This window comes from Spermophilus citellus (genome assembly GCF_964194105.1).
Source record: "Spermophilus citellus genome assembly, chromosome: 8".
In the NCBI taxonomy this organism is placed as follows: domain Eukaryota; kingdom Metazoa; phylum Chordata; class Mammalia; order Rodentia; family Sciuridae; genus Spermophilus; species Spermophilus citellus.
Genome location: NC_138189.1, coordinates 54,624,516 through 54,649,131, shown reverse-complemented (window position 1 = coordinate 54,649,131; position 24,616 = coordinate 54,624,516). Strand labels below are relative to the sequence as shown.

The 24,616-nt window shown below is 32.9% G+C and overlaps 1 protein-coding gene across 1 annotated transcript; it reads left to right on the top strand.

Annotated features, from left to right (window-relative positions):
* Positions 1-1,004: 1,004 nt before the first annotated feature.
* On the top strand, positions 1,005-24,616 carry LOC308654100 (UDP-glucuronosyltransferase 2B31-like; the record flags this gene model as incomplete). The annotated part of the gene is made up of 6 exons (XM_081303072.1): positions 1,005-1,728; positions 3,009-3,157; positions 13,673-13,804; positions 15,629-15,716; positions 17,375-17,594; positions 24,337-24,616. 6 exons carry the CDS (start codon positions 1,005-1,007, stop codon positions 24,614-24,616), a joined length of 1,593 nt encoding a protein of 530 aa, XP_081159198.1.

Below are 24,616 nucleotides of genomic sequence, written 5' to 3'. Positions count from 1 at the left end.
TAAAATAATTTCATCTGTAACTTCCTTTTAGTATTCTTAAATTGAAAAACATAATAACTAAACTAAAATGTTTCTTCAGATAACTTGAGTGCAACACATTTCTTAGTAAAACAATAATTATAAATATCTACAGGTGAGTTAAATTCCTAAGTATTTTATTTTTTTTAATTTTTTTAGTTGTATATGGACATGTTTATTTTATTTATTTATTTTTATGTGGTGCTGAAGATTAAACTCAGTGCCTCACACATGTCAGGGAAGTGTTCTACAAATGAGCCACAATCCAGCCCCAGTTTCTATGTATTGTTTGCTTCTAAGAATATATTAAAAAAAACCAGTAACATTAGATTAGATTAGAATGTTTTACACTACTGTTAAAAAACATTAACAATAACTCTTAAAAATAGTAAGGTAGACTTTATTCAAGTACCTTCATCACTGAAATCATATTTTTTAGTAAGGGAGTCTTCTGGTTTGAACATAGCTTGTCACCACCCACATTTCTGTTGAGGTTTGGTTGTAAAATATTGAGAGGTGTGATTACTTTGTCAACTTTTTAATCACTGTGAGCAAAATACCTAAGAGCAACTTAGAGGAGAAAAAGTTTATTAGGGGCTTAAGGTTTCAGAGGTCTCAGTCCATTGATGGCTAACTACATTGCTCTGGGCCTAAGGTGAAGTAGCACATCCTGAGGGAAGTCCCAGCAAAGAAAAGCCACTCAGCTCATGTCAGCATCTGGAAGGAGAGAGGGAGAGAGAGAAACAAAGAGAGAGGGGCACCACAGGACAGATGAACCCTTCTAGGGCATACAAACTTTTATAAACCTGATGTACTCTACCTTGTGTTTGTCCTTCTATCATCCACATGATCAGCCTGTACAATTGTACTTTGAAGTGCAGGAGTTATACTTTAACTTTGGATTGATTTATACTGAGACATATAAGCCTGAGAAACTGAAGAAAAGAAGAGCTGCTAATATAAAAGAAGCATTACATTGCACGAAGATGTCTGTGAAAAGGAACTCAGTCCTTCTACTGATACAATTGATGTGTTACTTTAGCTCTGGAAGCTGTGGAAAAGTGCTGGTGTGGCCCACAGAATACAGCCATTGGATCAACATAAAGACAATCCTGGATGAACTTCTCCAGAGAGGTCATGAGGTGACTGTTCTGACATCAACAGCTTCCATTCTTATTAATCCCAATACAACATCTGCTATTAATTTTGAGATTTACCCTGCACCTTCCAGTAAACAACAAATGGAAGAACATTTCTCCAAATGGATCCATGAATGGATTTATGATACTCCAAAAGATGATTTCTGGCAATATTTTTCATTAGTGCAAAAAAATATCAAGCAATATTCTGATACAATTGAACAACTCTGCAGAAATGTAGTTTTAAACAAGAAACTTATGATGAAACTACATGAATCAAAATTTGATGTTATTCTTTCAGATACTTTTGGTCCCTGTGCTGAGCTGCTTGCTGAGCTACTTAAAGTACCATTTGTATACACTGTCCGCTTTACTCCTGGCTATACATATGAAAAGTATAGTGGGGGACTTACATTACCTCCTTCCTACGTGCCGATTATTATGTCTGAATTAAGTGATCAAATGACATTCATGGATCGGATTAAAAACATAATGTATATGCTTTACTTTGATTTTTGGTTCCAAACATTTGATGTGAAGAAATGGAATCAGTTTTACAGTGAAGTTCTAGGTAAGCTGGTTCTTTAATTAGTACTGTGAAACCTAAATTTCCTGTGAATTTGAAGCTGAGCTTGCATGAATATATAATCAGAAGAACTTTCTTTTCGGTAAGTAAAAGGATGGAATGAAAATATAAGATGAACAAGTAGTCTCACCAATATAAAAGGGCCCTTATATTATAGGGCCAGTTAGAAACCAGTGGCAATTACTTATTCAAATGCTTCAGGAAATAATAACCTGCAAATTGAATCACTGAAGATTTCTCTGAGCAATTACGTATCCATTTTAGTATTCTTTTCATCTTTAAGGACAGTTATTATTAATCTCACTAAATGTTTTAATGATGATAGATATGTACATTAATAACATACACATGTATTACTAGCACAACCATATATATGACCATGGAGGAAATTGTTTACTTTTGAATAGAATTTTTTACTCAGTTAGAAATTAAAACAATATTTATTTGCATTGCTGTGAAGATTCTTCACAGTTAAAAGTGTCTCTATCTCAGGCCCAGAAAGTTATAAATTATGATAACTTATATTTCATATTCCTTTGATAAAAACAAACTAATCATGTGTTAAGGCCTAAAACCTTTGTGTAGAGTGGAACCACACCTTATAAGTCTATATTTCTTAAACTGCATTTACCATTTAAGACAATATGAACTAAATTAAGCATCAGAACCAATCTCTATTTTAATATTTGTGTAATCTTTCTGGCTGTTACTTTCAAAAATGTATATTTTTTACCAAGTTAATACTATTAATCTTTTAATATTAGGCAAATGCAGTAGAGGTCACTAGGAATTCAGGCATACTCACTAAATCATTACAGTTCACTTGAAGAATCAAGGATCAAGGGAATGGTTTGCTGAATTGTAAGAATTAGACTGACTACTCCTAGCAAAGATATCTCTACAGTTATGGGAGCACTGATTGTCAATGGATATCACAAAGATTCTAAAAATTTAGGTTACTTTTGCACTTTTAGAGAGAAAATAAAATGTGTGTTTACTTCTATGGAGGCGTAGGTTAATAAATTAATTATTTGTGATTGTAAATATACTAATGGAACACTAGAAAGTACATACAGAACTAGTTTATGTACATATTAACATATGTAAAACATCAAATATAGTATGCAAAAGTGTGCTCTAAAAAACACATACACACATGCATTTGAACATCTTGCCTACACAAATCCAACTCATTTCAAGGCAAATATATGAAGCATTCAAGGTACATGTCTCTCATTTTCTTTTCTTCTCTTTTCTCCTTTCAGGGAGACCCACGACAATATATGAGACAATGGGGAAAGCTGATTTTTGGCTAATTCGAACCTATTGGGATTTAGATTTTCCTCGTCCACTTTTACCAAATTTTGACTTTGTTGGAGGACTCCACTGTAAACCTGCCAAACCCCTCCCTAAGGTAAATCTTCACCTGTTTGTTTTGTTTGGTTTGAATAAGATTTTTGGTAGAAATGACTCTGCATTCTTAATTCAGAGTGTTTAACTCAGAGATATGAAAAGCAAGATAAAGAGTTCTGCCAATTAGAGACCCAGGCATTTCTATGCCATCACATATAATGGTATTTCATTATTGTCACAGAAGAAAATAGGATATCGGGATATTCCTTGAGAATAATCAGGAAAATTGAGGCCTTCATTATGTAATACATAATAAAGAATCAATAATTTATTCTAATAAATGCAAAGAATATTTATTAAGTGACTGTCATATACCAGAGATAAGTGCTGGATATAGAGAGTTATAAAGTTGACACATTTTCTGCATCAACCAGACCTTATATTCCTTCTGGGTACAGAGACTGTAATAAGTAATAAATTCGTGTGTATTAGCATAAGGAAATCATCCAATACTAATGAAACCTCCCGCAAAGATCATTAAAAAAATCCTAAAAGCCTGAATAACTAAGGTGAATTTTAAATAATCCATAGGATAGGAAAAGGGGTTGAGGAAGAGAGGAAGACACAAAAGGAAAAGCATATACAATAGTAAGGGAAACTCCCAAGAACTTCAAGAGTAGTTCAGCAGTAGAAGGCTCAGCAAAGTGCAGATGATGCTAGAGAGGTAAGTGAAAGCCAGATACTTAGTAGTTATTTAAAATATCTGTAAAGTGAATTGGGTAGTAAATGGAAAGAGTTAAGCATAAGAGAAATGTGAATAAAGTTTCCAATTTGAAAAATTTCAAAATGCAGTCACCAAGCAGGATTTTAGAGGGAAAGACAATGCAGAGGAACCACTCAGAAAGTTGTTGCAAGATGCAGATAACAAATGATGTAAACATGGATGAGGTTTCTCTTACATGTGACTGTGCTTATTTATCTATTAATAGTCAAACTTCATATTGTGTTACCTGGAAAAAGTAGATAATACTGATGCACAATGTCCTTGGTACAAATGTAGTATACATAGCAATACTCGCTATTGTAATTATTCCTTTTTTGTTTCTATGAAACTATTTTTCCTTTTGAAAAGCTGAACTTTGTTATCTACTTTTAAAGACCCCAACTATACCAAAAAGGTAGGATTAACACTTAGAAATAGTAGTATTTGGGTATTTTTACATTTAATTCATTTTAGCACACCCTAAACACTGCAGTGTACATGAATTTGGATTATATTCAAATTGAGAGATAGAAACTCACAATATGGCTGAAACAAACTACCATAGATGTTCCCTTGTAAATGTAGGCTGCCCAGGTACAGTATGATAGCTCTATTACCAATAATATTAATTAGGTAATATGTGCCAGGCACAGTGGATACAATTTCATATATAACAGAAACTAGATTTCTGAAAAATAAATACTGTATTTTCACCCAAAGACCTAGAGAACAGATATTCCATCAATTTGCTTAAAGGTAAATGTGTCAGTTTTGGCAATCAAATGAGTAAGTGGAATTGCTGAAATTATATTGGAAGTGTTCAAGCTTTTCACAACCTTTTAGCTTTAAAGTAATTCCTTTTCTCAGTTATATGAATGTGTGGCCTTTACTTGTCTTCACTCCAGCATTTGAACAAACTCACCTGAGAACTCAGACTACTACATCGTAGACTATGATAGGGATGTGACCTTGAGAGAGCTTTCTGCCATATGCCAACCTTAGAGGACACCTCATGAAAACTCCCTTGGAAAACTTAGGCCTCAACATCACAGTTTCCCAACAGAATGGTCATAGAAAATCGCAAACATAATGATGATATAAGATTTCTTATCATTTATTTTTGAGCCCAGCCCTTTAGTTTACAATTACAAAATCATTCGGTCAACAAATAGGATAATATTTCATAGGAGGAAACAGAAGAGTCTAAAACATTTTAAATAAATACCATGCTTAGAAGAAAACATTACTTGCCATACTGTTATGTGATCTCTTAAGCATTTCTTTTTTTCTACCTCTTTAAGGCACCAACATATTGAGATCTTACTCAAGCCTCATATTCAATAGAATTATTTTTTTTGTGATAAGTTCCATACAATACAAACAGAAAACCAAAGTTAGTGAAAGTTCTGACTAAAAACTGAGACAGAGTTATTGTAAGTGTTTAACCATTAACCTCTGATCTTGAGAGATTTCCCCATTCACAGTAGGAGAAAGTGACCAGGTCAATAAAAGGGAAAGACAGCAGAGAGAGGAGGAGGAGGATGAGAAGGTAGATAGCAGTGTGATCATGATAAGGAATAATAGTAGCAGGTGTTATTTAATAGAATAAACAAGATTAGAATACAGGACAATATTAGAAACACTGTCTTCTTGATCTTTATTATATAAAGTAATGCTCCCCCAAATTACTTGCCTTTCCATTAATAATTAGATTCTCAGACAATTTCTCTATTGTTTAAATATAGAAATTTGTCAAAATGTCAAAGATCCAAATGTATCAATACTCTTAACAATGCAAATACCCTGGGTTTCACAGTATACCAATTGTAATTATACAAAAAAAAAAAATCAAATGAATGTAATCTGTGTTCATGGAAGTTACTTATAGAATACATATTGGAAAAAAAGTCTTACATTAATTAATTAACACATTAAGTGATGTTATACATTAAGTAATGATCTTAAGAGTTATTCTGGTACATATCACATCATCACAATCATTTTATTTACTTATATCCTTATTTTTATCTCTCTTTTGATACTATGGATTCAACTCATGTGCACTCAACTACTGAGACATATTCCCAGCCCTCTTTTAGATTTTTTTGAGAGACAGGGTCTCACTGAGTTGATTAATGCTTTGCCATTGCTGAGGCTGGCTTTGAATTTGAGATCCTCCTGTCTTAATCTCCTGAGCTGCTGGGATTACAGGCATGTACCACCTTGCCCAGTACAATTACTTTACAAATAAATGCTTAACTACATTAAATCATAACACAAGTTTAGTTGGAGATTAAAAGGCAAAATACTGATTATAATAATATCATTCTTTGTGAGAAGAAAGAATTTTATATATACAAAAGAATTTTAATCTTCCATTTACACTATATATGTGCATGTATCTATTCATATACTTACATGAACAGAAAAAAAGACCACAATGAAAAAAATTCAAATTTTGAACCAACAGTATCTCTAAATGAACCAAAGATCATTTTGGCGAATCTTCTTAGACATTACCTACTTTCTTCATGCTCTTCCAAATTTTCAAATGATTAAATTATTTTTCCTTTAAAAATAATTGCAGAAAGACTGGGACCTGTCTATGTCAGGGATTAATTGGTTTTAAAAAAAGAGTATATTTATAAGACAGTAGTAGTAAGAAAATCTTTGTACAATACAAAATTAAGAACATTTTGTGCAGGGAGGAAATATATTGAATATATTACTGTATATGTTGCTCTGGGTTACTGGAATCACAAAATAACTGGACGTGTCACACGTTCCTAGGAGTAGTGCAAGGTCCACTATATGTGAATGAGCTACTCAACAAGTTGACCTGTTCTATAAAAGAGCCAGAGGAAGTCTCACTGTGGTGCAAGAGCTCCCATGGTTCATAATGAGGTGAAAAATAAGGGTTCTTTACAGCCACTGATACACACTTCATTCTCATAGAACTTCATTATCATTAAAAAATTTCAGGGAAAAAAGATGAGACATATAAATAATCCAAAGATATGATTACTCAAGTATATGTATCATTCCAATGCAGTGAAAATGCTGATTATGAATCAGTATAGATCTGGACATGTACAGGATTGTTAGGATCCTTAGAATTATGTAAAAGAAAATGCAAACCATAATATTAATCTTCTGAATGCTAGTGTTTGTGCATCTCCAGTTTTTATGAGCTATTATAGAGGAAAACTTGGGAAACTCTCACAAATTATAAAGTAAGCAATGAAATACTATAGAGAGAGGAAACATAAAAATGTACAAAAATCCTATGCACAGGTAACTTTACTTCTGGGCTCACAAGGACCGAAATAAGTACTATTAATTCCAAACTAAAAAATCATCCAGATTAAAATCCTGGAATAAAATCAAGTGAAGTACTATAACAATAAGAATTATAACCAAGTGCTAGCTATAGCCTTTAACACAAAAAAATTAACATTAGTAATGAATAAAATTATAAATTAAGAGTCTACATATAATAATTTCTAACATCATCTCTTGAATTACTATTTAATGGCTCTATGTCATTTCTTACACACACACACACACTTATTTCTACAAGTAAGCCTAATGGAGCCTTCTATGTCATTACACACATCTCTTTCCAAAAAAAGTGAGTGACTGGGTCAATTTAAAAATATCCATAACTTCCAAATTCTCATAAGACATGCTTTTCTCTTCTTAGTTTACATACCAATAATTTCTCTGCTTTTCCTATATTTTTATTGGTTCATTTGAGTGTACATAATGATGAGATCTGATGTTACAGAATCATATATGTACACAATATAACATAATAATTTGGCCAATAAAATCCCAGGAATTTCGCTTCCCTTCCCACCTCCCTCCCATTGGTCCCTTTCTCCACTGATCTCCCTTTGATTTCCATGCGATCAACCCTCATTTTTTCCATTTTTCCTCTCTAGCTTGCAAATATGAGAGAAAATATACAACCCATGACTTTCTGAGTTTGACTTATTTCATGTAAAAGACTCTAATTCCATTCATATTTTTTATGTAAAATGACATAATTTTATTTGTTATTTTGGCTGAATAAAACTCCATTGTGTATATATATTACATTTTCTTTATTCAGTCATATATTGGCAGATACCTAGGCTTTTTCCATGTGTATTATGAGTTGTTTTGCTATACAATGAGTATGCATGTATCACTGTTATAAGATGACTTCAATTCTTTAGGGTAAATACTGAGAAATGGTATGCTGGGTGATATGATATTTACATGCTTACTCTTTGAAAACTATCCATACTGATTTCCATAGTGGTTGTACTCATTTACAATTCCTCCAATAGTGTAAAAATTTTTTCTGCATATCCCCTCCAGCATTTATTTTTCTTTTTATTCTCAATGACTAGTATTCTGACTGGTGAAAGATAAAATCTCAGTGTAGTTTTCATTTCCCTTGTTTCTAATGATGTTGATCATTTTTTGTTTCTATATTTTTGTTGCCTATTTATATTTATTCTTCTGAGAAGCATCTTTTTAGTTCATTTTCTCTTTGGTTATTTGGGTTGTTTGATTTTTCTTTTGGTGTAAAGTTTTCTTTATATATTCTAAATATTAATCATTTGTCAGAAGGTGTTATGCAAAGATTTTCTTCCATTTTATAAGTTATCTCTTCACAATTCTAATTGTTTCCTTTGCTGTTCAGAAGCTTTTTAATTTGATGCCTTCCAATTTATCTACTCTTGGAATTATTTCCTGACCTTTAGGTATTCTATTTGAGAAAGCCATTGCCTGTGCTTATGTGCTGGAGTATTGACCCTACATTTTCTCCTAGAAGTTGTATAGTATTGGTTCTAATTTCTAGATTTTTGATCGATTTTGAGTTGATTTTTTGTGCAGGGTAAGAGAAAAGAGTATAGTTTCATTTTTCTGCAATATTCCCAGCATCATTTATTTAAAAGGCAATCTTTTCTCCAACGTAAGTTTTTGGCATGTGTGTGGTTTTCTCTGTGTTTTCTATTCTATATTACTGGTCAATATGTCTTATTCATGTGAGTACCACGTAGTTTTTGTTACTATAGCTCTGTAGTATAATTTGACATCAGACATTGTGATGCCTCCAGCATTGCTTTTAGGGTTATAATTGCTTTGACTATTATGGGTCTTTTATTCTTCCAGATGAATATTAGGATTATCTTTTCTAATTCTGTGAAGAAGGTCATTGATATTTCATGATGATTACATATAAATATATATATATATATATATATATATATATATATATATATAATGTATATTGCTTTGTATAGTTGGTGATTTTAATAATATCAATTCTACCTATCCATGAACATGGGAGGTCTTTTCATGTTATTTTATGTCTTCTTTAATTTCAATCTTCAATTTTTTGAGGTCTTTTAACACTTTTGTTAGTTTTATTCCTAGGTATTTGTTTTTGTTGTTGTTGTTGTTGTTATTTTGTTTTGAGGCTATTGTGAATGAAATAATTCTCTTGATTTTTTTTCTCTGCAGATTCATTGTTGTTATATAAGAAAGCTATTGATTTTTTTGTATGTTGGTTTTGTACTCAGCTACTTTGTCAAATTCATTTATTAGTAATATCAGTCTTTTGTTGGAGTCATTTGGCTCTTCTAGATATAGGATCATATCATCTACAAATTAATAATTTGACTTCTTTCTTTCCTGTTTTCTCTCTCTTATTTATTTATCTTTCCTTGTTGCTATTTTACTGGTTTTGGAATTGATATGTTCTTCATTTTCAAGGGCCTTGAAATGAAAAAAATAGGTTTTATGTGGGATCTTCATGATCTTATTATACAGGAACTCATAGCTATAAACTTTTCTTTTAGAAATTCCTTCATTCTGTGCCAGAGGTTACATTACTATTCTCAGTTGAGTTTGAGAATTTTTCAATTTCTCCCTTAATTTCTTCTATAATCCATTTTTATACAATAGAGATTGTCCAATCTCCATATGTTCATATAGTTTTTGTATGGTTCTGTCATGTTGATTTTTAATTTCATCCAATTATGATCTGGTAGAATATAATAAGTAATACCACTTGTTTTGTATTTGATGAGAGTTGCTTTGTTGTCTAAAATATTGTCTGTTTTGGAAGAGTTTTTCTTGAGCTTCTGAGAATAAAGTATATTCAGATGCTGTTGAATGAAATGTTCTATAGATATCCATAAGTTCATTTGACTTATAATATTTTTCAGGTCCAAAGATGTCTTATTGGTTCTATGTCTGGATGACCTATCAAAAGATGAGAGAATTGTGTTGAAATTACCAAGAATTATTTTATTCAGGTCTAACCGAGGCTTCAATTTGACTAGTGTCTCTTATGTAATTAGTTGGATCCATGTTTATGACTTAAATATTTATAATTGTTATATCTTCTTGTTGGATTATTTACTTTACCAGTATGAAGTGACCAGCTTTGTCTCTTCTGATTAATTTTGGCTTGAAGTCTGTTTGTCAGATAAGAGTAGATAATCCTGCTTATTTTCTGATTCCATTTGCATTATGTATCAATTTTTATCTTGTTACTTTCAGCCTATGGCTGTCTTTACCTGTAAGGTGTGTGGTTTATGAACAATATATCATTGGGTTTGGTTTTATAATTCATTCTTCCAGACTATATATTTTAATTTAAGAATTGAGATGATTTATATTCCATGTCATTACAAAGAGATGTTTATTAATTCCTGTCATTTTGATTCATTTATCTTTAATGTGGTCCTATTTCTGATTTGCTTAGCTACTCTTTCCATCAGATTCGTTCATTTGTGAACTTCAGGGTTTGTTTTTTATTTCTTCTATATGGACTCTTTCATTAAATAATTATTATCATCATGGTTGCTTATTTTCTTTACTTTAGAACTGTCTGAATATTCAAAGCTGGCCACTTTTTCTTTTATATCTGCTGTTCTGTTTTCACTATTGTCTACTGAAGTATAAAGATTTTCAACTGACCTTTTATTTGATTTATTTTATCTTTGACTTTCAAGATTTATGTTTGGTTCTTTTTCAATATTTCTATCTTGTTGAATTTTTCATTTATATTCTGTGATGATTTTTTTTAATTCATTCAATTGTTTTTCTGTGTTCTCTTGGAATTCATTGATCATTTTTATAATTCATTGATCATTTTAAAATATGATAATTTCATTGATTATAGTTTATAATAATTTACATTTTTAATTGTATACCTGATGTTTTAAAAGTTTCAATATCTTTGGCATCAGTTGTTGCTAAATTAGGAACTTTTAAGTGATTTCATGTTACCTTATTTTTACATAATTCTTATAGTCTTGTGTTGGATTTTATGCATATGTTAGAAGGGATTTGTCTTCCATATTTTTTTAAAAAAATTAGTTACAGATGTACACAATACTTTTATTTTATTTAGTTTTTCTATGTGGTACTAGGGATCAAACCTAGTGCCTCATGTGTGCTAGGCAAGCACTCTACAACTGAGTCACACCCCAGGCCTTTTCCAATTTTAAGGCATAATATTTGCCTGATTTAAAAAAAAAAATTCCAAAGTGTTGTGGACTGATCTGGATTAAGACTCCTTTATAAGTATGGTGTTCACAACCTTTGAATTAATTCTCTCTATTTTTCCTGTGCAGTGGATTTCCATAAGTGGAAACCATGAACCCACCCCCAGCTGTTTCTATTTGAGGTCTGATCATTAGTTTGAGTTTTTAACTCTATTATTCTCTGTATTAAACTATAGTTAATTTTCATGTGGAGCAAGATGAACTGTATTTTGGTTGGATTTATTTCAGCAATGCACTTCTCTACCCTGTAAACCTGCAGTGTCACTGTAGATATCCAGCTACTCAAAGAATAAGGGGAAATAAACAATAACAACATTCGATACAAATAATATACAGCATTGAAATAAATACCTGGATTCTATTATGACTTCTAAAATGTTAATTGCTACAAAAAACAGAAAAAGTGGGTCAGCAATTGCCAACAATGAATCAGTGCAAAAATATAAACTAAATCTGACATTAAGACAAGAAACAGCTGTCAACTATGTCATCCACAGAAGTAATAATTGCAACAACATTAACCGTGGGATCCAGAGTTATATAAACCAATTAGTTTAAAGATGGCAAATTAGAGTCAGTAAGAGGAAATAATGTGAGAGGAAGATAGGGAAAAAAGTTTGAAATTTTCAACAGTGAAGAGAGAGAATGCACAAGAGAGAGCAGGTGAGAGTTATAAGGATGGAGGAGAAAATAAGAGAAATGAGTAAATGGAGAGAAAAATAGAGGATAGATTTTTGCTATAACCAGGAGAATAAAAGAGAGATACAGAAACAAACAATTAAAAACTACAAAAAAACCCCACAAATATATATATAAAGAGAGAGAGATCAAAAATCCCTAACTCTCAAAAGACAATGAAGGAAAAATAGCTACATTTAAATAATGCTGAAAAAAAATGTATATATGTCCATAAACCAATTAGTAATGGAAGAATACACAAACACACAGAAAGAATAAGAAAAGGTAAAAGTATTCTTAATGATAAATGAAGGAATCATTTCCACTGAGGTGGCCAAAATTTTCACAATGGATGGTTACTGACTATACTAAACTATTTATCATTCCATTTCTTTTTTATCTATGTACTGAGAGTAAAAGCAAAGATTGGATTTTGTTATCACCTTCCTCTTTTTGTGTTTCTCTCCAAGGTACCACTGGGAATAGCCTAAGTCTGAAGGTGTTTGAAATAATTCTCAGCTTCCCTGCTTACCAGTATGACATCTGTTGGAATGGGAATAAGTGTCAGTTGGAGATTTCTGTGCACAGACCAAATCTATGCACAGATCTGAGGGGGGATTGGTGCAGTGTTCTATGAGTTCTGATGGAGGAAACTTAGGTCTAATCAGACCTCAGGGGTTTTGTTTGGTACATACTCTGAAGAAATTGGATGGACACACACTAAGGCCCTGGCAGTTGCTTGTCTCTGTAGGGAGTCTGAATCTCAGAAGCCTCCTGAGAATTATACTCATTTCACAGGGGGGCTGATCTTCCAGACATTCTGTGTTCACCTGCACATCTTTCCTAGGCTCAGTCCCTGAACATTTCGACAAGTTCCTTGTTCAGATTCTCACCCACTTCAGCTGGTCACAAGAGCCACCAGCTCAAAGGAAAAGCAAGTTGTGCTCCCCCTTTGCTTTTCTGACTTGAATCCCCTGGGGTAAAATCTTATCTATGCCTGTTTCACTACCATTTAGCTAGGTACACTCTAGGCCACACAATAAGCATTCTAACAGTGTTTGCTCAGATCTCTTCTTTCTGGTAACAGACACTGGAGCAAGGCCACCTCAAGATGAATCCACCTCATCTCTCCCCAGGCAGTAAATAAAGAGCACTTTTCAATCACAAGTGCTCAGTGGAGCCTCTGGATCAGCTAAGTTCATGTTGCTTCTCTGATCTCAGGTTTTTTTCATACCAAATATGTCCACTGTGTTTCTCCCTGCATTTTTCCTTTCTCTGTGGTAGACAGCACCATTACTACTGCTTGTAGCTGCTTCCACACTTTTGGTATCAATGTAGTCTTCTTCGTTTAATGAACCCAAACTTCTGAGTTTCTGAGACACTCGCACTGTCCAGTATTGAATTTTAGTGAAATCCTTCTTTCACCCACCTCACTAAGAAGCAGTATTCTCAGTGCTTGTATTTGGATCCTTGGAGCAACTAGGAAGGCAGCCTTCCTCTAATCTGACATCTTGTATCCCCTCCCTCTTCATCTTTTTTGATGGAGCAAATGTTTTATTCACAGGAAATGGAAGAATTTGTACAGAGTTCTGGAGAAAATGGTATTGTGGTATTTTCTCTGGGGTCGATGGTTTCTAACATGCCAGAAGAGAAAGCCAATATAATTGCATTTGCCCTTGCACAGATTCCACAAAAGGTAAGCAAAAGTGCCCTCTTAGTGGCCAAATATGTAAAAAGTCTCTTAAACTTTATAAAGGGTTTGCTTAATGAAGCATCCTTTATGAAGCATAACCTATAGTGATATCTCTAATTGATCTCAAATATCATGTTTTAAACAAAAATATGTGTGGTAATTCTAAACAGTAGAGAGTGTTTAATTCATGTTAATATTAACATTGTGATCATAAAGAATATATTTCACAGGTCCATTGTGAAATTTAATTGTAAGAGTATCACAGGCATTTATTTACACAGATACCACATTCTCTCTGGGTACTTTTTTCCTTTTCCTTTCAAGATCCCCAAGGGCACTATATACATGGCTAATATTATCAGAAAGCTATAAAAAGTTAACTCATAACCACCACAATAATGCTAAGCTAAGTGTTTATTAAAGAAGGCTGAATTTTATCATGATTTTAGATATCCCAGGCAATCCCTTATTCCTTGCTTACCCTCATTTAAGAATGGTATTCTTGCCATGATATTCTACTTTATCTTTGGCCCAGAACAATGGAGTCTGCCAATATGTACTGAACTTCTGAAATGGTAAGCCCAAAATATATCCCCTCCCCATTAAAAAAAGTATAAATTTATTTAAGAAACTGTTCCTGGAGTTTTGAGGAGAAAGGCTACCCAAACCATGGGGCCAAATTCCCACTCAGTCACATGTATTTGTAGAAAAAGTAAAAACAGTTTGCACTAGTGGACGGGATCCTGACAATGTCTGACAATTAGAGAAAGTGGAGAGATTAGTTCTGCCTTTGAAATGGACCCTGTGCATTATGAAATGTACCCCTAAGGACTTTGCTTCTAAAACATCAGACTAACACCTTTTAAGAAGGAAGAAGAGAGTATAAGGAAGAATCAAGCAGAAGCAAGCCTGGCATGTGGTGAAATTCAAAAGTTCCCACCTCCACAAAATGCTTTAATACCAAAATTTCTAACATAACTGCTCTTGTGGTCTTTGAGTGTTTTCCATCTGCTTCGTAGTTTCCTATCTGATATAGGCTTCTCCTAATTGCCCAATTATTTTTCCTTCTGTAGACCTAAATTTACTTTGCTGCTCCCATTGCATATAGAGGATAAGCACTTAGAAATTATACTCCAGTTCATGAAGATTGCTTTTAATTTCCAGAGTCATCTCCTAGACATAAAAATATCTTGGATATATATAAGACTACTAGCAAGATTTGTACTGCATCATGAAATGATAACACACAGTTTTTAAAATATTTAGCAACCTCACAATTTTGAACTTTATTTCAATATCCATGTAATTATTTTTAAGTTGCAAATGGGTTCTTCCATTTAAAACTTAAGAATTCCCAAATTCACCAATATTGATAGAAGTGTGGGTCAATGTCCATAAGTACAAGTAAAAGGTTTCTTATAGGTATGGTTTAATAAATTGAAGTCAAATACAAGTTATATGTAATTCTTAGTTAGCATTCATTTATTTCTAACAGTAGCTGACTGCATTGACTTGCTTTTATGTATAAAAATCAATGACAACTGAAATAAGCATCTTAAACAACACATGTCCTGTCTAATCTGTGTCACTCACAGGAAATAAACATAATGATATTAATTTGGAAAATGAAATCTAGGATAAAATTGCATAAAACAAAGTAATTATGAAGTTTTAGTTTGTATTTTCATAATTCTTATTACTTAAAATTGTACTTATTTCCTTATGTGTTAAATGTTGAACTAGATGATCTCTTAAAGTTTTAGAATGCAAACATGCTATAACATTAAACTTTAAATCATAGAATAAGGAATATTCTTTACCAAACAGGTCATCTGGAGATATCAAGGCAAGAAGCCAGATAAATTAGGACCCAACACTCTAATATACAACTGGATACCCCAGAATGACCTTCTTGGTAAGACTCTGAGATAAGTCCTAAAAGCATGAGTGCCATCAATCTGGATGCTAAAAATTGGACAGGAAACATTTTATTCAATACTTGTTACTTAAAAAAATCAAACACAATGTTCAACTTCTTTTTAATTATTTTCAGGCCCAGGGATGATTTGAAAAAACAAAGCAAAAATCTGCAATTTTAATATACACCATCATTATACACAGAATCCAAGTTATCTTTATTTCTGGTGCAATTACCTCTGTTTGTCACTCAGTTCCTGGATTGTCTCTCTGTGTTTTTGTATGTCTTTCACTTATTCTTTCCTCTCCTGCAGGTGTATTTCAAATTTCTTTCAAAATGGCAGCCAGGATTTTTTTATGGACAGTGACACTTTATTTTCTCTAGAAATTAATGCACAATCTTCATTATGAAGTGCAAGCATATTTTGTAATGAAGTGTAGGCTCTCTTTTCTCTGAATTCAGTACCATCACCATCCTATTCCCCTCTGCTTTGGACAAGCTACATAGCAAACTTAGCGACTTCAGTTTTTTAATGAGATAATATGCTAACATGTCCTTCATGACCTTATTTTTCATAAGTGCATATTGATTCTTTTACTAAAAATATTCTATTTTTTATGGATTGGCTAGCTTCACTAAGCATAATCTGCTCTAGTGCCATCCATTTCCCTGCAAATTCTATGATTTTGTCATTTTTATTGCTGCATAGTACTCCATTGTGTATAGATGCCACATTTTTTTTATCCATTCATCTATTGAAGGGCATCTGGGTTGGTTCCACAGTCTAGCTATTGTGAATTGTGCTGCTATGAACATCGATATGGTAGTATCCTTGTAGCATGCTCTTTTAAGGTCTTCAGGGACTAGTCCCAGAAGGGCAATAGCAGGGTCAAATACCAAATGTCTTCTTTGATATAATGAGAGCAACTATGAACAGAGCAGGGAGGAAGAGCAGGAAGAAAAGATTAATATTACACAGAGACATGAGATGGGAGGGAAAGGGAGAGAAAAGGGAAATTGCATGGAAATGAAGGGAGACCCTCATTGCTATACAAAATTACATATAAGAAGTTGTGAGGGGAATGGGAAAATAAACAAGGAGAGAAATGAATTACAGTAGATGGGGTAGAGAGAGAAGATGGGAGGGTAGGGGAGGGGGGATAGTAGGGGATAGGAAAGGTAGCAGAATACAACAATTACTAATAGGGCATTATGTAAAATGGTGGATGTGTAACCGACGTGATTCTGCAATCTGCATTTGGGGTAAAATTGGGAGTTCATAACCCACTTCAATCTAATGTATGAAATATGATATGTCAAGAGCTTTGTAATGTTGTGAACAACCAATAAAAAAATAAAATTTAAAAAAAATGATGTTACTTTAAAAAAATATTCTATTTTTTATACCTATTAATGTTGTATTCAATATTCAAGTCTCAAGTCATGTACTCTCCCTTTCATGTAGTTTTCGGTTAGCAATCTAGTGGACTCTAGTGGACTCTGAGATATGAAAAAAATAATTAATGCAGGGTCATGTTTATAATAATTTGTCATATAAAATACACACTAATCCCTTTAATGTCTTATAATACACACTTCTCATGTTCTTTCTAAGATTTAAATTAATAATTTTTCTGACATTAAATCAATTCTAGGTCATCCAAAAACCAAAGCTTTTATAACTCATGGTGGAGCCAATGGTGTCTATGAGGGGATTTACCATGGGATCCCCATGGTGGGCATTCCTTTGTTTGCGGATCAAGCTGACAACATTGCTCATGTGAAGGCCAAGGGAGCAGCTATTAGGTTGGAATACAGAACACTGACAAGTGCAGATCTTCTCAAGGCCTTGAGGATGGTCATTAATGACCCTATGTGAGTACAACAACTTTGACATTGGGTAGTATTCATAGAAGGATTGTCTTTTCATCAATGAGTATAAATTTTAGCCCATTTTGAGGAGGGTAATTTTTTCAATTAATTAATTTTTTATATATGACAGTGGAATTCATTACAATTCTTATTACACATACAGAGCACAACTTTTTATATCTCTGGTTGTATACATAGTGTATTCCTACCAATTCATGTCTTCATCCCTGTACTTTGGTTAATAATTATCATCACATTCCACCATGTGAATAACCCCATGCCCCCCTCTTCCCCTCTCATACTGTTTACTTTTCATCCTGTTGAAAATGATGTATGTTGTCCTCACATTGCAGGTTTAGAAGTTATAAGGGGTCTTAGTAGGACTTAGTCCCTTTTAATTATGAACCATAAATATCCACTGAAATCTTATTTCATCCATATTCTCCTTGTCTTTTCACATGTAAAAGAAAACAACTCTTCTCTTTTAAGTAACTATGAAATTTATTCTATTACAATTGTAACACTTGAATGGTTTTGATTGATAACCCATGGCCCTTTCCTCTTAATCTTTATTTTATGATTCATGGTTCAGATGATGAAACTAACTCCTTTCCACAGATGCTCTGATATATACGAAAATGATAGGTGATAGAATTTCAGAGAGTGGAGATCTAGGGAAGTACTGGCTTACCCATGAGGATATTGAAGCATTGAACTGCCAGTTCCAATGCGCATATTACCTCAATAGGTTAAGAGGTTTTTATGTCTGACTTACAGTTCACAACGTCTACAAGAACTGGTGAACTAGAAGACTGGAAATTAATTAAAACAATCAGCATACGACAAGTAACTTTATTTCAGAAATGTGAAACAGAGGTTTTACAAATGAGATGTATTTAAAAGACTTGGGAAATGCCCAGTTCTGAGTGATATTTTGGAAGGGAGGCTGCTGTCTAATTAGTAAAATAAATTTTAGAACATATAACTGTGAAAAAAAAATAAAGATTCAACCCATATTAAATCTATTTTCAAACAGTTTAACCATTACTATTTCACAGTTATATACAACTTCAAATGTCGTAAGTATTTTAAGTATTTCAAAGTTGCATAGATCTTATAAATTACATAGGTAAATGATTACTGCACCATTTCTACACATACACAAAATGTTTCCCATATTGAGGCATTTGCAATGAGGATTTAATTTTTAAATATTACAGGATCTTAACAAGAAAAGAATGATAAACTTATAGAAGAGATATGACAGTATCTTAAATCCATACTTAAAATTTCTGCAACCATAAATTTATTTTACTCAAAAATTATTTCATCAATATTTCACAGATTTTAATGATGTATAGCACACAATATACCATTTATATCTGAATTAAAAAGTGTGAATTAAAATTCAAATACATTTGATGTTTCCATAGCTATAAAACTGTTAAATACTATAATTTTTGGAAATTTTATCACAACAAAGAAATGTGACAATGCATTGAAGTCATTTCTTATTGCCTCCTAGACTAGGCAAACTCCATTTATTTTTTGTCACTATACATCATCCTATTCTAAATATTCCACATAAAAAGATAATAAAAATTATGGTCTTTTTCAATGGTTTCTTTCACTAGTGTTGTTAGTTTTATCATACTTTGCCAAGGGTCAGCCTTTATTGTTTTTTATTGTTGAATAACATTGTGTGGTTGGAAATATTCAAAGTAATTTATCAATTCATCAGTTAATAAAGGTTTGTGTTTCCAATTTTGATTATTATGAACAATGTGTATAATTTGTATGAACATAAGTATTCATGTCTTCTGGTAATTTCTAGTTATAGAACTGTTAGATCATATGATAATTTATATGTATTAAGATCTGCCAAACTATTTTCCAAAGTAGTTGCAAAAATTTTTGCAGCATAAAAGCAATATAAGAGAGTTCTAATTTCCCCATATCATTTTTTACCATTTATTATCACCTGTTTCTTTTATCATAACTATCCTAGTAAAAAGGATTGTAGCTCACTGTGCTCTTGACTTGCATTACATGATAGCTAAGATCATCATTTTATGTGCTTTTTGGTCATTCACTTATCTTCATGGGAGATATGTTAGTTCCAACCTCTTGCTCATTTTTAATCAGGTTATTTATATTTTAATTATTGATTTTAATATTTCTGCATCTTTTATGGATATAAGTCTCATCATGTATATGATTTGCAAATATTTTCCTTACATTCCATATGGTTGATTTTTTAACTTTGTGGTACTATTAGAAGCACAATAAAATGTTTTTCATGATATTTGATAAAACAAAACTTCAATAATTAACCTTTTCCATGCTGCAAAAGGAAATTATATGGAGTATATAGTTTCAAGGTAGAATGACTGTCTTCAACTCAACTCTCATTTCTCCTAATGATAGTATTATTGTTTAAGGAAGGTGTCACTTAATGGAGAAGTTCAAAACTACATTTCCAAGAAAAAAATAGTAACACAATGAATAAAAAAATACTCTGAGGGAAATTAAGAAAGAATGGGAAAAGAGACATAAAACAATATATAAGGGAAAAAGAAAATACAGATTAAAACATCAGACTTAAATATGAATATATCAGTTTTATATTATGTCCTAAAAGACTTTTCATTTCCCTAACAATCTCTCCTCCTTCTCCCTTGATCCCTTTCCTCTTGTGTAATAGTCTTCCTGTTACTTTTATATCACCTACCCTGCCAGATTCCACATGTGTGGGGAAATATGAAATATTTGTATTTCTGATTTTTTACTTACTTCACTTACTACTGAAATCTATACTTCCATCTATTTTCCTACAAATGACATACTTCCTTCTTTATGGTTCAAAAATTCTCTCTCTCTCTCTCTCTCTCTCTCTCTCTCTCTCTCTCTCTCTCTCTCCTGTGTGTGTGTGTGTGTGTGTGTGTGTGTGTGTGATATCACATTTTCTTTATCCATTCATCTGTTGATGGAAACCTGGGCTGGTTCTATAATTTGGCCACTGTAGATTGTACCACAAAGAGTGAAATATGCAGGTATCTCTATAGTACAATAACTTTAATTCCTTTTAGTATATATCCAGCAGTGGTATATCTTCATTATTTGTTAGTTCTATGTTTAATTTCTTTGCGGGAATTTCACCCTAATTTCTGTTAGCTGCACTACTTCCAATTTCCACCAACAGTATGTATGTATTCCCTTTTCCCTGCATCTTTGCCAACAATTATTTTATTTGGATTCCTGATGATAGTCATTCTGACTGGGCTGAGATGGAATCTCAGCCTAGTTTTAATTGCATTTTCTTGTTGGCTAAAATGTTGAAATGTTGAACATTTTAAAATATATTTGGTTATAGTCAGATTTTTTCCCCCTGTGGCCAAAATACCTGACAGGAAGAATTTAAATTACAGAAGGAAAATTCTTTTTAGATCATAATTTTAGAGGTTCAGTTCCCAATCAGCCAATTCCATTGCTCTGGGCCTAAGATGAGGTAGAAAGTCACAGCAGAACATCACGGCAGAGGAAAGCTACTCAGCTCATGGGAACCAGGAATGAGAGAGAGAGAGAGAGAGAGAGAGAGAGAGAGAAGGATCCAGGGACAAATATAATGCCCAAATTTACACTCCCAGTAATCTCCTTCTTCCAGAAACACCCTAGGAATAGTTACCACCAGGAATGCATTCACTTCCATTCAAATGAATTAATTATTTCACCTCTGAACATTTCTGCACTATCATATGAGCTATGGGGGGGATATCTTATATTCAAACCATAATATGTCTGTTCAGTTCATTGGCCAATTTATTGATTGGTTTATTTGGAGAATATTTTGGTATTAAGCCTTTAGAATTCCTTATGTAGTTTGAATATTAATCCTGTCAGAAGAGGAGAGGGCAAAGTTTTTATCCTATTCTATAGGCTGCCTCTTCACTGTGGTGGTTGTTTTCTTTACTATGCAGAAGCATTTTAATTTGGTGAGTCACATTTTTTGATACTTCTATAAGTTTCAGAAATATAGGAGTCCTATTCAGGAAGTCATTGCCTGTGCCTATATCTTGAAGTGTTTCTTCTTGTTGGTTCAAAGTTTCAGGTCTTATACTCAGATCATGTATCCATTTTGTGTTCATTCTTGTACAGGGTCAGAGTTAAGGATTAAGCCGCAATCTTCTACATATGGCTCTCCAGTTTTATCAGCACCATTTTTAGAAAAGACTTTCTTTTCTCCAATGCATATTTTGGGCACCTTTCTCAAGAATCAGATGGCTATAGCTGTATGGGTTTATTTCTTGGGCTTTTATTATATTTCATTGATCTGTGACTCTTTTTATCCCACACTATGTTATTTTTGTTACTATGGCTCTAGAGTCTATTTTAAAATCAGAATTGTGATAATTACAGCATTTCTCCTTTTGTTCAGAATTGCTTTGGATACATGGGGTCTTTGGGGCTTCCATATAAATTTTATGATTTTTATTTTAGTTCTGTGAAGAATTCCATTGGTATTTTGACAGGGATTTTATTAAATCTGTAGATTGGTTTCAGCCAGATGGCTATTTCCAGAGTATCCTTTCTGCTGATTCATGACTTTCCATCTCCTAGTATCTTCTTTCTTCAGTATTCTATAAATTGTATTGTACAAAACTTACACTTCTTGATTACATTTATTCCTACTGACTTTTCTTTGAAGGTATTGTTGAAAAATGTTTTTCTGATTTCTTTCTCACTGAGTTTTTTATTTGTATATTAAAAAAGCTATTGTGTTTTGTGTGGTGATTTGTCTACTGTTACTTTTCTGAGTTTGTATTTCATTATCAGATTTAAGTCTTCTAGTTGATTCTTAAGGATCTTCTAAGTGGCATTACATATGACATACAAATCCTATAATTTGTTCCAATAGTGGGTAGATAGGTGTCCTTACTTCACCATCCCTGCAAGTTAATTGTGATACTTCCAGGTGATCACTTAGGATATGCTGTGTTTTCTTGTACTCTTGGGGGCTTATTTTAGAAAATGTAATATATTTTATGTTATTATGAAATACTTTTAAAACAACATAAAATAATAGAAGAAATGCCTAGGGCTGCTATGCTAATATGGCCAAGAAAAGTACCTCTGAGGAGTGACATGATGGCCAAGACCTTAGCCATGAGAAAGAAGCAAGACTGGAGGTATTGTATGAAAGGATGCTCAAGGAAAAGCAAGATGAGATTATAAAGTATGAAGGTGTCAAGGGAGAACACATTGTTGACACTGGGGAACAGGAAAAACACACATGTGCCTAAAACACTAAAAACTAGGAATGGACCCACAATATGAATCACTTATCCCACTTCTCAGTATATATTCAAAAGATCTAAAATTAGTATACTATAGGAATTCAACTACATTGATATTTATAGTAGCACAGTTCACTGTAGCCAAGCTATGAAACCAATGTAGGTGCCCTTCAACAGATGAATGGATAAAGAAATTGTAGTGTATACACATAATTGGAGTATTGGTCCTAAAAGATGAAATTATAGTACTTGCCAGTAGATACATAGAACTGGAGACTATCATGCCAAGTGAAACAAGCCTGGCTCAAAAAGCCAAAGGTCAAAATTTTCTCTCATATGAGCAAGTTAATCCAAAATAATGGGGTGCATCTGGGGAGAAAGGGAAAAAAGAAGAGATAATTTTATCAAAAGAGAGGAAAGATCAATAGAGTGAACAAAGGATATTGAGGAGGAATAAGCAAGAACAGGAAAAGGGAAGAAGAGTGGAAAAAATCTGGCTAAAGTTCATGTGTATATTTGTGGATATATCACAGTGAATCCCAATATCAAGTATACACAAAAAACACTAATTAAATAAAGTATAAATAAATTTCAGAAAGATCAGTAGAGAGAGTGAAGCAAGGGGAGGGTATGGGAAGAGAGGAGTGCTAGAGGCTGAGTTAGAGCAAATTATATTTCTTGCTTTTCCTGCTAAGCAAAAAACAACCTGTTTACCAGATGATCCCTGCTACACTGAAATGTTACACTACTGAACCCGTTTTGTCTGTACTGCTGTAACTAAAGCAAATGCAGGCTATTTCTAATGTTACATATAACTAAAAAAAGTCAATAAAAATAAAACTAAAAGGACACATATGCCTAGATAGAATGAGTGAGAAAAAATGATATCAGAAATCATGGCCAGTGTCTAACCCATCAGAATCTACTAGTACAAGAATAGACTTCAATTTTATTCTACTTATGATGAAAAGTCACATGAAAATTTTGAGAAGAGCTTCATAATTAGATGTGTATATTTTAATAATCCCAAACTGGTTACTGAGTGGAAAATACAGTAGAGGGTAAAAAAGAAGAGGAAAAACAGAGAGAATAGTTAGGAAGCACTGCACACCATGATATGATTCCTCTTTAAAAGCTTCAAGTTGATCTTTTACAAATTATGTGCTTTCTCTCTCACTTATTGGACTCAGAATGGTTCATAAATATTTCCTCTGATGGAATGAATTTGACTCACTTTCTTGAAATTCCATTTTGAAATATTTATACATCAGAACATAAGTTAAAATGAGTCATTATATGGTGATAAAAGAAAAAACAAATCATATGCAGGGAAAGTCTTTGATAATTATTTTAAATCATCCATATGGCACTTGTGAAAAACTTTCATTGACTTCATGTGCATAGACAGATTAACTTATTTCAATGTTGATCCTTGTATGTTTCACCTTTAGATATAAAGAGAATGCTATGAAGTTATCAAGAATTCAGCATGATCAGCCAGTGAAGCCTCTGGACCGAGCTGTCTTCTGGATTGAGTTTGTCATGCGCCACAAAGGAGCTAAACACCTCCGGGTGGCTGCCCATGACCTCTCCTGGTTCCAGTACTACTCTTTGGATGTGATTGGGTTCCTGCTGGCCTGTGGGGCAACTGGGATGTTCATCATCACTAAATGGTGTCTGTTTTGTTTCCAGATGTTTTTTAAAACTGGAAAGAAGAAAAAAAGAGAGTAA